General features: G+C 41.9%; 2 protein-coding genes across 3 annotated transcripts; one reads left to right on the top strand and one right to left on the bottom strand.

Annotated features, from left to right (window-relative positions):
* Positions 1-6: 6 nt before the first annotated feature.
* On the bottom strand, positions 7-3259 carry lgsn (lengsin, lens protein with glutamine synthetase domain). The gene is made up of 4 exons (XM_076091763.1): positions 3236-3259; positions 2347-3046; positions 1391-1557; positions 7-1200 (listed from the first exon to the last, which is right to left on the bottom strand). Exons 1-4 carry the CDS (start codon positions 3257-3259, stop codon positions 7-9), a joined length of 2085 nt encoding a protein of 694 aa, XP_075947878.1.
* Positions 3260-10010: 6751 nt separating this feature from the next.
* ptp4a1 (protein tyrosine phosphatase 4A1) lies at positions 10011-13856 on the top strand. 2 transcript variants are annotated; one of them, XM_076091834.1, is made up of 5 exons: positions 10011-10144; positions 10395-10487; positions 11134-11264; positions 12096-12170; positions 12728-13856. In XM_076091834.1, the coding sequence occupies exons 1-5, from the start codon at positions 10040-10042 to the stop codon at positions 12906-12908; spliced, it is 585 nt and encodes a 194-aa protein (XP_075947949.1). In that variant the 5' UTR covers positions 10011-10039; the 3' UTR covers positions 12909-13856. The 2 variants fall into 2 exon arrangements, with proteins under 2 accessions (XP_075947949.1, XP_075947948.1); XM_076091833.1 differs by having other exon boundaries at positions 12724-13856.
* Positions 13857-14036: the final 180 nt, after the last annotated feature.

The raw sequence follows: 14036 nt of genomic DNA, 5'->3' as shown, positions 1-14036 counted from the left end.
GGGTTTCTAGATGAAATACTCCAGACACTTGTTCCTCTCATCGTCCAGTTCTTGAGTCTCAATCTCAAACTTTTTCATGGCGATGAAATACTGAATGAACGGCTCTCCGAGGGTGCTGCGGATGACGTGGTCCTCCCCCAACGCCTCCAGAGCGTCGTCGAGCTTCACGGGAACGGCAAAGTCCTTCTGCTGACAGGGGGCTCTGTTCAGACCGCCGTCAAAGTTCAGGTTCCTCCTGATGCCGTCCAGTCCCGCGGCCACAGTAGCAGCCAGCACGATGTAAGGGTTGGCCATGGCTGAGCCCAGCTTGTTGTCGATGTGCGTCTCCCTCCCACCGTGACACTTGATGTTGAAGGAGCTGCTGTTGTCGTTGCAGCCGCATGTGGCGTACAGCATTCGCTTGGGGTCTTTGATCGTCTTGGCCATGTGGCTCCGGCAGCTCAGGCCGGGCGACATCAGGCAGCTCAGGGCAGCAGAGTGGGTGAGGAGCCCGGCCAGCCATTTCCTGCCGATCTCAGATAGCTCGCCAGCTTTCTCCCCGTTGAGAAAGAGGCTTCGTCGCCCGTTTGCGTCCCACAAGCTGTGAGAGAGCACCCCAGCGTTGTACAGCCCATCGTCGGTGAAGAAGCTGGCAATGTAGCTGTGTTTTCGAGCCATCTCTTTGATGCCGGTGCGGAAGGTGAAGGCGCTGTCTGCGGCGGCGATCCCAAACTCTGGCCTCAGGTTGATCTCCATCTGGCCGGGCCCGCTTGCGGACGCAATGCTGTCTATGTCTGCGCCCATGCAGTACATGCTCTCCACCAGCTGCTGGAAGAAAGGCAGGTCGTGGTTGCCGAGCAGGGTGGTGGCCGGGAACAGGAGGGTCTTTGGTCCGATCCGGTCCGGCGATCCGAGGACGCAGCACTCATAGGTGAAGGACGAGTGCAGGGAGAACCCGAGGCTTTGGAGCTGGCCGAGGAGCTGCTTGGCGATGAGGCGAGGCGAAGTGCGAAGGGGGCTTCCTGTCACCGTGCAGGGGTCGCAGACGACCCGGGCGGTCTGCTCGGCCCAGGGTAAGACCCTGAAGGTCGACAGATCGGGGATCAGAAGGATGTCACTGCTGAAGTTGGCGGTGCTGGCGTTGTCCACTTCGTTGCTGTTAGGACTCAGGGTCAGCTCCAAGTAGCTTCTCGGCATTGGTATCCCATACACCGCTTTCTCCTGTGGATGCAATGTTTGCATTGAAGCATTAATTTAACATTTTTTGTGAAATATACCCTTTTTGAGAGTAAAGGCCTTCACACAAATAAACCAAACAAAAACACCATGGATAGATAGATAGATAGATGGATGGATGGATAGATGGACAGATAGATAGACAGATAGACAGATAAACAGGTGAGGTGATTACGTGGAAGAAGCGGACAGGCACTGTCTTGGACCTGGACACCCCGTGGAGGTCGGTGGCCTCAAAGCGCACAAAGTTGATGTTTTCTCTGGCGATCTGCTGCTTGATCTGCTCCATGGCTGCAATGAACGTCTGGTTCCCAAAGATCTCGACAGTCTCGTGTTCGTTATCTGTAGAAGAGTCCATCCCATGTTTAGTATTTCTAAAACTCAAAGCCCCAGTGGCATCAAGAGCTGATATTTGCTTATTGCGGATATATATATATCTGTGTATATGTCGACCAATAATAACTTGCAGTTTAGAAATGCCAAACTGGGTTTGAAAAAATGTAGAACCAATGTCCCCAGTACAGAGTTCGTCCAACAGAAAGCACTGACGAATTGAATTTTACAGCGTAAAATCTCTTGCTCAGGACATATCTTGGTCACAGTTAAGTTAATAATAAGTACGAAGATTGCCCAACATATTGCTACTATATATTTTTTGTTTATTGCCGAATAATACATGAGTATCTGCCTCAAAAATCCAGTATTGGTTGGGCTGTAATACTGTGGGCAGAGAAAACAAAACTCAAAATAGGCAACAAACCACAGATCCAAATAAACCTAACGATTAAGGAGTCTCTTGGGGATGAAAATAAGTTTTGATCCTTCAGCTGGAGATCAAGTTAACTCTACAAAACTGACAAATCAATTAAAAAGACCACAAGTAAAAGAAATTATATATTTTTTAGGTTTAATTTAAGAAGTCAATTTCCATCAATAACTGTATCCAGGTTCAGTCCAGTTTAAAACAGGAACTGGAATGAGACAAAGATGGAGACAAGAGCATCTTTAACGTATGTCCTCACAGAACTGAAGCTATATTTACTCTATTTGCTCTATATTTACTCTATAAGAGAAGATATGTTTTAAACTACATCCGGGATAAACTTGTCTTTTAACCAGAGATTCACCAACCTGTACGAGGAGCTGCAGTCTCTCCCCAGGATCCGTGGCTTGCATATGTGTTGACCCTAACTCCAGGCTGCCTATTTGTGTTGTTATCGGACCTGACTGAGCTGGATGAATCCACAGCGGAAGGCTGCTGAATAGATGTGCCTTCTCTGGACCTGGGCCCCCTTCTGGAAGCCTCAGACTGGGGTTTGAAGGTGCTGAACGTCCTGTTGGGGTTCCCATCGTCCTGTCGAGCATCGGGCCTTCCACCACCACCACCGCATCCAGCGCTGCTGCTGCTGCTTCCATGCAGGTACGTGTAAGGACTCCCTGGCTTCACGTTGTCTCTTCCCCGGATGCTGAGCAGAGGACTGTCCCTCAGGAGGGTCTTCAGCTCCTCCATGGTCTGCCGGGGGACGCCCGAATCACCATAGGACACGCCGGTTTGAGAGGACGGCTCTGTGGTCCAATCCTCCCCGATGGCAGGTTCTTCCATCCTGGGATCATCAACTGGCTCTGGGGCCCTGTGAGGCAGGGGGCCGATGGCGATCACAGTGGGGACGTCTGGAGGTAAAGGAGTGCTGGTGGGAGAGTGGACGATGGATGGACCTCCTCTTCTGCTGCCCCAATCCAACCGAGGTACATTTTTCCCCGTCACCCTCACCCCCTTCCTGGTGCCCTGCAGGCTCATCCTTGTGCCATCTATTTGGTCTTTGCTTCTACTCTGGAATAACAAAAGAAAAGTGTGTTAAGAGCGGGTCAAGTTTGCATGAAGAGTGTGAGCATTCACATTAAAAAGGCACAACCAAAAGTCAAATAAAAACAAGCAATATATCTGAAGCCAAAGCTGCTGTATCTATTCACACCTTTGTGCTGAAGATAAAAAAGAGGAAGTTAGATGTGGAGTTGTTACCTTGAAATCTTCCGAGTCATTCATGTCTTTGTTTGGATTCTTACATGAACTGTGATTTGGAATTTGATAGCCTTCCTGTGAAGGCAGAGCTTCACTCACACATGAATCTTTATAGACAATTGGTACAATGGTGACGGATTGGAAAATTCTCTTTGCCCCCTGCACCCCCCCAACACCCACGGGAGTCCGGCTGGAAACTGGCAGCGGCCGGCCTGCTGGTGGACTCAGAGCTGCCGCTGCTCTGACCTCATTGGCTGCCCGCGAGGACAATTCAGAGTTGCTTTTGTGTCGTTGCAGAGTGAAACTGCAGAGCTCAGCGGCTCTGCTCGTGCTTCCAGAAAGATATGGGAGCAAAAGTGTTTATTCCAGAGAGATGAAACCGCACGAGGACCAGACAATGGCTCCGGTCTATGTTGTTTATCCTCGTGGAATTACATTTTCTACAAGACAATTTCACCAAAAGGGTCCATTCTGTTCTTGATCGTTCTATCGTATTGCACAGTCTTCATCAGGAAGTTTAAATCTCAAAGTTTAAGCCAACGTGAGTGAGAAGTCCTTTAAGCTCTCAGAAAAATGCATGACGACTGACTAAACTCCATCTGATGATGAAGAAGTGAAACATTATATATATTATGTTAATTATAGATAATGCAATTAAGTTCAAGAGCATCACAAACCGCAGCCTCAAAAATGATCATAGAGGCAAATCAACACCTCGTTAAAACAAAAGGGTTATCAAGAGGTCAGTGAGTCATTAATAAAGGGTCCCGGGGTTCTTTTAAAATAGGCCAACATACAGTAACAGACTGCACGTATACCTATGGGTTTATCTTTAATAAAGAGTTCATAAAACATGTTTTTGAGTCAGATACTCAGCAGCTCTTTTCCAGAAGTGGCTGAAAGATTTTAAAACAAAACAGATATGAGGTAATGCTGAAAGCAGATGAACGCCCTGAACAAAGGATCGGTAACTTTGTTTTACAGTAATTTCCGTTTGGAGCTAATTATGCAGAAATCAGAATTCCCTCAAAAGAGAACAGCTTCCTTGAAAGCCAAATAAATATTCATGTATTATTCCCTCATAACTGGAAGCTGCGATATCTTCATGTATGTTGAATGAGCTCTGTGCATTTATAGCTGACGAATAGACTCTCCAGATTATCCTGCAGCTAACTGGAACTGATCTATTGGAGGTGAATATACTAAAGGACCACTGTCTCTATTAACCTACACACACATCTCTCCAGGAGCCTTTTGGGAAGATAAAAAAGTCAAGTGTTACCAAAGGACTTTTTTTTTACAACCCAGAAGTTTGTTGCTGATGTATTAGCAACATAAATCAATTATTTATTCATCTTTAATGAAGTCATAATTTACAACTTACAACTGTAAGAAATGCCTTATTGGAAAGTGGTTCCAATATAATTCAAGTTTTACTTGAAATTCCTTAAATACTTTTATATATTTAGCAAACTACTACCACTGCTGCTAGTATTCTCCTCATACTACTACATTTGCTTTGCCTCTATTACAATTCCCCTTCTGAATCGGCTTCCGTCTTCTACTTCTGTGCGCTGCTACAGGCATTATACAGTTATTATATATTATATTATACAGTTATTATATACAGGCATTATACAGTTATTATATATTATATTATACAGTTATTATATACAGGCATTATACAGTTATTATATATTATATTATACAGTTATTATATACAGGCATTATACAGTTATTATATATTATATTATACAGTTATTATATATTATATTATACAGTTATTATATACAGGCATTATACAGTTATTATATATTATATTATACAGTTATTATATACAGGCATTATACAGTTATCATATATTATATTATACAGTTATTATATATTACATTATACAGTTATTATATATTATATTATACAGTTATTATATACAGGCATTATACAGTTATCATATATTATATTATACAGGTATTATATACAGACATTATACAGTTGTAGCGACTTGTGACTCAGCATTGGCGACTCAGAAATTAGACACGGACGACTTGGGAAATCAAACATCAAGTGGCCTGACAAAGTGCACTTAATTAGGAGTAAATCGCCCCAGAAACCCTCTTCACGTCTTCTCAGCCTCAACTATAATGTGCTGCTTTTAATGATATAGATATAGAAGGCTCCGTCCACACACATTGAAAAACAAATCTCATGTGGGTTCTGAAGATGCAGAGAGATTTATTTTTGTTTTTGAGTAGATATGCAACATGATGACCTGCTGTATATACAATTTAAGTATATCTAATACCATTTATCTCTCTGTATCATCTCTGGGTGTATGAGGTCACCATGGCAGGATGGCTTTATCATCTTATTTATTTATTTTATTTGTGAGGGATTTTATTTCCTGGATGCCAAAAAAGACATTTCTGCCTTTTAATTTTTATCCATAGTCTTGATTTGTCAAGAAAATGCATTATACTGTGAAATACTTAAAACATAATATTGTATATCGGCTATACAGAATATAAAATTACGTATATAATGATTTAAGATTGTATCTACATCTCCCACTCCTACAGCTTGAAGCAGTGAGGAATTGCATCATGGCAACTTTACAGGATGTATAGTATATGGCTCGATACAGCAACAAGATTAGACTTGTATATTTATGTATTTATCTTTATTGTGTGAACTGAGCCTCTAAACTGTGACAATACAACAAGCCTTATAATATTGTTTGCCCTATTTTTATATTAACTCCATAAATGTAAATGTTTAGATCGGCCAGAGTGGATGTTCAGTGAGTTCTGGTACTTTAATCTCATGAGTAAACTACTTGAACCTTTGGTTTCTTTTATAGTTCTTGATGTTTTCTGGAGGCCACGTGGTGGGTGCAGAAGGGCAGTCCGGGCCTCACCACCTGACCGGTGCAGCATGGAGCAGAAAGATGTCTGGGCAGAACACCTCGCTTTTTTCAGGGTGGGGTTTTAAAGAGCCGCATCAAGCTCGAGACAATTCAATATAGTACAGGACCGGAAGTTACCTGGGTTCCTCTTCAAAATAAGCTTAAGGTGTGTCATTCATGGGTACAAAAATACATGCAAGAAATACAAAAAAACATAAAAAGCATAATAAATCATAGTAGAATTGTTGTGAGTTAAGCAGTAATTGAATCATGGCTAACATGACGTATTTATAGCTGACGTTTCTTCTTAGAAGAACAAGTACGTGCTTTAGAGCAGGAGTCAAGACTAACATAATGTTGTTGTTGTGAGGAGCAAACCCTGTGATTCCAGTTTGAACGTCGGTGAAGAAATCATGTGCAGCTTCTTGGATGCAGAGAATTGTGATCAGACTGGTCGGACAGACTCTAGTGTGTCAAGTAGAAACTAAAGGAGAAGACAGTTTCTCTTTTGTTTGATAACTGAAGTGTTAACACTTTGGGTGACATTTACCTGTCATGCAGCAGTGTGTTTGGGAACATATTGGCACGAACATTATGTTTTTTTCTCTCCTGTGGACTACACTGTCACACATTCACAAAAGTCCCCAAAGTGTTTATGAATGCCTGTTATTCTTCATCTTCTTCTTCTTCCTCTTCAGTATCATTCTAATCATTCAGAGTCATTGAGGACACTGAGGTCATGTCGTTTGTGGGATCTTGCAGTCATTATATCGCACAACTAAAAAGGTACAAATGGTGAGTATTTCATAGACTGTTTCCAGTATTTATACTCAGTTATTTTAAATTTACCGACTGTGCAAATTTGGCCAACTGTCTAAGTGGCCCCAATACCGCAGGGCCCTGAAAACTACAGGTTCACTGTGAGGTAAGGGCTGCTGTGTCAAAACCTTATTTTAGGGTCACAATAATTTAGTGCTTACATGCTGCATATTCCTTCATTAATTTGTGTTTCATCAAATGACCACACAATAAACAGGAGCCATGTATGTGTGCAGCATGGACATAATGTACACACATGGCAACAGGATGTGGGTTAATAGAGGCCCAAGAAGTACTTACATCTCTAAGTAAAAGTAGAAATGAGTAGTACTCTGTTACAAGTTTACATAAAGTGATAGAAGAAAAGTATTAGCATCACAATGTACTCAAAGTACCTAAAGTAAAAGTACTCATTATGCAGAATGGCCTTTTTCAGTATGATGTTTATTTTTTTTATTGAATTACAATTATTGATGCATGAATGTGGATTTATTGTTCAAGCTGGTACAGGGCTTATATTTTACTATCACATACTGTTGGGTAGCTTGTTGATTTCACGAAGGGATAAATAATGTCTTGTCTCAATCCATAATATTGTATTTGTTGAATATCTTATATATTTGTGCTATCTGCAACTGTTGTCAAACGTGTGTGTTTTATTTTGAAAGTTCTGACAGGAAGTCGGCTGCGTCTCTTTCAACATCGTGACGGTGTCGTCGCAGCGGATCCAGGAGACTTCGGCTCCGCTCGGAGAAACACACAGGACTGTATGGTGCAGAAACCGATTCATATCTTTACCTTTTTCTGAGGACCGGCTGTATGATTAAGCTACAATCTTCAATGAGTAAGCATATCCCAGTAAGTAACGTGTTTTTATGTTTTTGCGTCCGCCATGTTGTTTTTTTATTGCATCGGGTTTGTGTCTTGTCTGTGTCAAATCAGTACGTTATCGTCAACAGCTGGCCTTTCTTCTTCTTCGTTAAAATCACGGCCTGCTCAGCGTTTAATAACGGTCGGTTCGTCGGTTTAAAAGGAAGCGACTGTCGCGAGGATGCGCAACCACGAGCTGGTCTCACGAGCTACTCACTCGGAAGTTACTAACGGTTAAAAAAAAATATCGACGCATTTTTTTTCTTCTTCTTCTTCACGTGAAATAAGTCAAAACGTATACATGTCGTCTTCTTCGCGGTTGTCCCACACAGACTGCCCGCCCGCTGCTTTAACGAGGCGTCGTATTTGTCGCCTTTAAAGCAGCGTAATGTAGATCGTCCACCTAAAGGCCTCTAACGTTAGACGATGGCGCCCGGTCTATCCTTCCTCACACAAAGGACACTTTACAGCCTCCTAGTGTCATGTCATCCGTTTAAAACACTGCTTTTACGCTTCTCACCTCCTCTATCCTTTTATATCACCTTCCTCTGTGTCATTTTAGAGCTCTCTTTTTATTCGCTATCTCATAATTTTCTACCCAAAATGCTGCTTTGCAGCCGGAAAATACCGGATTAACAAAGCATTGAACAGTTTAGTGTTGTTGTTGTTTTTAGTATTTGGAGCATAAACTGCAGAGATACATGACATGTCAGTGGTTTAAAGGGCTAAAACACTAAAAAAATATGTGCAATATAAATACACTGTGCAATACTACAACTATTCTCTCTGTGTATATATTTTAGTTATTGTGGATTTTTTACTTATTTAACGTTATTTACTATTGTATTACTTATTCATAATACTTGTTTTGATCTTGTTTTTTTACTATATATATATATATATATATATATATATATATATATATATATATATATATATTACTCCACTATGCTGCTGTAATCCTGTAAATGTCTCCGCTGTGGGATCAATGCAGGATTATCTTATCTTATCTCGGCACTGAGTGGTCGTGAGTCAGATTTATGATCATAATAATAACAGCGTCCATGTTTAAAGTCCTGCTGAAGGCCTCGTGGTGAGCTCACAGTTATGACCTAGATGTCAGATATGACACATCCTTCCTATTGTACACCAGCAGCCATTAGGTAAGATATTACATGGTGTCACTTTATGTAACACACTCGTGTTTTGCCCTTTTTTATTTTGTCGTCTTTATAACTCTATTATATTTTGTTGGAGGCTCCTTTTAAAATTAAAAAAAAAAAAAAAAACCTGTCCAGTGTGGGAATTGAACCCACACACACACCTTGGCAGTGATTAGTGCCTTGCCTCAACGAACAGATTCCTCAGAATGAAAGTGCAGTGTTATTACTTTACTGCTCGTCGTGTTGCTCAAATAGAAACCTTGAACCTGAACCGAGGACGTGGCTCACTCAAAGATCTGACGTCAAACAAATCTAATCATGGAAGAGTTACAACAAAACCACCAATTCAGGTTTATCTTTGGCCGTAGGACCTACATGAGGCAGTTTTCGTTGCACCGTGAGTCTGTGTGAACGCGTTGAGCCCTCTGTGTGTTTACATCGATGTGTTCTTGTCTCCTGCAGCAGTTCTGTGGTGTTCTGGGTCACACATTTATGGAGTTTCTGAAGGGCAGTGGGGACTACTGCCAGGCTCAGCACGCTGCCTATGCAGACGAGTGAACGGCCGAACTCGCCCTCGAATCCGACGAACTTGAGCCACAGGAAGGGGAACCCCGGAAAGTTGGCAGCACCGGGACGCCTCCCAGAACCAGCGACAACTCGGCCTGGATGGGGTAACTTCACGCGCTGCACACTGCCCTCGTCGGCTCTCCGCCTGGCCAGAACCAAGGTGGAACCAGCCTTGTTCTCCCTCTTCCTTTTATTTTCTTTTGTTCCAAAGGAGAGGGTTCTCACCTGATTGTCCGCCCTTTTTTTCGGCCGAAAACTCCCTAAATTTTCCACATTTGCCCGTTGCAGCCTTCGGTTTTTCCTCTTTTTTGTTTTTAGGCAACCTGGAAGAAGACCGGAGGATCTGTGTCTCTGGGTTTCTGGAGGCTCGTTGGACATTTGTGTTTTGACATTCCCTCCGACTTTAACCGAGTGTTTACATTAGTGTTTTTACTCTGTGGAGACGTTTGGCTTTTGTTATCTTCTTCTTTTTACGTTGTCACAATGGCTCGTATGAACAGACCGGCCCCTGTGGAGATCACCTACAAAAACATGAGGTTCCTCATTACCCACAATCCCACCAACGCCACCCTGAACAAGTTCATCGAGGTGAGCCTCAGCATCGGTTCAAAGGGTTCACGGGGCAGCTTTAGTTTAGTCTGTCCACATTACGGGACTCTTTAAAGACGACGTGGTGGGAAATATCTAGAATAAAGGAAGATAATAAAACAATGTGTCGGCCGAAGTTTCCCCGTAATAACAGACGCATGTGAGACTTGGACTCAAGTTGCATTGCTCGTGTACGTACATGTTGCCTGAGAGAGCTTTCTCATAAACACCGTGATGCATTCTTTTACAGGAGCTGAAGAAATATGGAGTGACCACCGTGGTGAGGGTTTGTGAGGCCACCTATGATGCCGCTCTGGTGGTGAAAGAAGGGATCCAGGTTCTGGTGAGTTCACTGTGGACCACATCAGGACACGCTGCATGTTCTCTCCCAGCTCAAACGCTCCAGACAGACTAAATGCAACCATAATGTTGAGCTCTTAGACTTTAAATACTTCCTGCTGAAAGGCATGCTGGGTACTCTGGGTCTCTCGCCACAGATCAGATGAAGAGAGGGAGACCGGAGATGTTTCATGTTCGCAAACAACTTTCGGAATAAACGCTTTTTCCCCAGAAATGCTCAACACAGTTCTCACAGTTCAGGTCGCTTGAACATTTTTTTAAACCCAAAGATATTTAAGATGACGGCAGCTGATCCTCACGTGTGAGAAGCTGGAAACCAACAAGTATTTCCGCTTGATAAACGACTTCATGGATTATGGGAACAGCTGATTAAGTCACTGAATTATATGCCAGAGAAGAATCAACACTGCACAGTTCTGTTCATGGACGTCTCTTAATTATTGGCCATAAACTGATTCTCATTCTGATTCCCATAAACTAATTTAATGTGTAACCACTAAACCAAACCCATAAAATGTCAGATGAGACTCTGACCCCCCCCCCCCCCCCCTGCAGCTGGTTCACACTTCTTTTGTTTTGGTTCCAAGAAACTGTATAGATGACATCACCCCCCTCCTCTTCTCTTCCAGGATTGGCCGTTTGACGACGGAGCTCCTCCCTCTAACCAGATCGTGGACGATTGGCTGAACCTGCTGAAGCTGAAGTTCAGGGAGGAGCCGGGCTGCTGCGTGGCGGTGCACTGTGTGGCCGGGCTGGGGAGGTGAGCCATTAAAGTATTGTGTTTTATACAAGTATTCTGAGTATTACGTGCTTGTCTCTGCTGTGGCTTTTCCTTCTGTTTCTACGTTCTCTGACTCAAACTGTTGTAATCTGTCAGAAATCAATCAGAAAAAACAAACACGTTGAAGACATTGAGCTCCAGGAACATTTGATATATATATTTTCTATTGTTGAATAATCTAAAAACAATAGAAAATATGGAGAAAAGCCTCTTACATGTTATTATAAACATAACTGTTACACAAATGATTATTCTATTCAGTGATGTCTCATTGAGTTATTATTGTGATTAACAAAATATAACTTCATAAAACAATCACTTCAACCGCTCTGAAGTCAGTAAACCATTACAATGCTAAATGTTATCATTTTGCTTTATTGTAATTTATAGGTTTTTTTTCTTCATAAAAACAACAATTATTAGGAAATAAAAGTATTTTTATGGAATAAAACGGATGTCATTAGTAGTTTTAATGATGTATTGTAATCTTAGAGGTAACAGCTCACGATTCCCTCTTTGATATCTATGTTGTTGTGAAATACAAGATGACGTGAACACATCATGGTAACGTTATAATTCACCTTCAGCCAGTACTGATGTTCACTGAGCAGAGCCTGAAGGCATCATAGAGTAACGTTACCAGCTCTCCTCCTGTTGGTCTAAACACTGATTGGTTGTTTACAGTGAAACATTATCAGAGATGAGAGACTAGAAACACATGAATGATGATCTGATCTCGTATTTTACTGAATATTGGAGGTGAACGATCGTCAGTAAAACTTTATTTAAACTGCGTCTTGTCTCCCTCAGAGCTCCTGTTCTGGTCGCGCTCGCCTTGATTGAATGTGGGATGAAGTATGAAGATGCTGTCCAGTTCATTCGACAGTAAGTGAGACACGCGACCAGAACTGTGTTTTAAATCATCTCCTCCTCCCGGCACGGCAATTACTTTGCCAAAAAAGAGAGAAAACGCTCAATAATCAAAGTTAACGATGACTTTTCAGATAGCATTATTATTTTTCGCAAACTTTTTTTTTATAGATATTGCGATTAAAATTATGATTGTGAATAATTTTTCCCGTGATAATCCTGTTTTAAGCCCTGATGTTTGCCTTTTATTCTGAAAAAAAGCCAATATTTATGCTAAGCTGTTAACGTGGCTCATGAACATTAATATTCACGTTTACGTTAACGTTAAACTACTCTGTCCTACGGCTATTTGTAAATAACAAAATGCTTATGTCCAATCCTTGCTTAAGAGTTTCTGCTTTGGACCAGATATGTGGGCAACAGAATATGACGTAAACAAACGTTTGACTCAAAATACGAGTGTAGGGAGGTGGAGCGATTATTTACACAATATTGTCATACGTGTATTGTTGACACTCGTCCAATAGATGAAACTCTGTTGACCTGATGTCTTGTTTGTTTCCTCCAGGAAGCGTCGAGGAGCGTTCAACAGCAAGCAGCTGTTCTACCTGGAGAAATATCGTCCAAAGATGCGCCTGCGCTTCAAAGATTCCAACGGCCATCGCAATACCTGCTGCATCCAGTAGAGCCCCCCCCCCCCCCCCCCCCGTTTTAACCTGGCTAGCTGATTACCTGGCGGGCTCCTTTTCTTAGTCATTGTGTTGAAGTATTTAATTTTGGGAAACCACGTCAAACTGTCCCTTTCCTCTCCAGGTTCAACATCAAGTGTCAAAAAAAGAAAGAAATGAGTTGTGTGAACTGGAATCACCGTACCCCCCCCCCCCCCCTTAACAAAAGAACCCCATTGAGAGGGTCAGCGCTGAGTCGTGTATCGTTGTAAAGATGTTGGATTGATCGTTTGCCCAAAGAGTCTCGATTCGTACGTTCACATCTTCCTGAGAATGTGCTTAAAAAAATACAAAAATGTGAGCAAATTTCTACCCGTTAAATTCTTTCCGGTCCCGTTTCCAGGCTGCGGAGAAAGAGGAACGCCTTCCTTCAAATCAAGACGGTTCATCCATAAATGCCTTACAATCGAAGTGGGAGCGAAGGCAATGGAGGCGGGAGTCGAACCGCCCGCTGGCGTTTGGAAAAGGTTTCATTTTTCTACTCGGAACAAAAGAAAAAAAACACAAAAAGCCCTAGAAGTGGTTGCCTTTGTCTTGTGCAGGAAGTCGTACTCTCACTTACGCCCTTTCAGTAACTATTTTTTAATATACAATGCTTAGTTGTTGCAATATTTGTCAATTGAAAGTCTGGAATGTTATTTCTTTTCTCTATCGAACCTTCTGTTTACTAATTAACTGCCATGTCCAAAATGTTTTACTTTCATTTTTTTTTTTTTAATCTTTTTTTGCTTCAAACTGGACTTCCAACGTCTGCGATATTTTGTACGCCTTTTTATTTGATGTCCGTAACTTAAGACTTGGATACTTGATGATTTTATGTATTTGAAAATGTGTACTATTATTATTATTAATATTATTATTATTAGGTTGGCTATTTATACTATCAATGGATGTGTGATTTAGTACCGTGAGCGACAAAGTTGTACCTGTTCACCAACCTGTGAGAGTACATTAAATGATACACTGAAACACAGAGAGGTGCTGGCTGCTCATTGGTCGACGGGTGTGAATTATTATCGTTACATTGTGTCTGAATGGAGACAGTAAAACATCTCAGTTCAAGGTCCACTTACCAGCTCAACATCACATTTATCAGCCACATACACAATAACCATAAAAACATGGTGAGATAATAAATCACTCAAGCTGTAAA

This window comes from Anarhichas minor, unplaced genomic scaffold (assembly GCF_050575085.1).
Source record: "Anarhichas minor isolate MPS153535 unplaced genomic scaffold, ASM5057508v1 ptg000014l, whole genome shotgun sequence".
In the NCBI taxonomy this organism is placed as follows: domain Eukaryota; kingdom Metazoa; phylum Chordata; class Actinopteri; order Perciformes; family Anarhichadidae; genus Anarhichas; species Anarhichas minor.
Note: the sequence above shows the minus strand (reverse complement) of the source record. Positions and strands in the feature narration are given on the sequence as shown.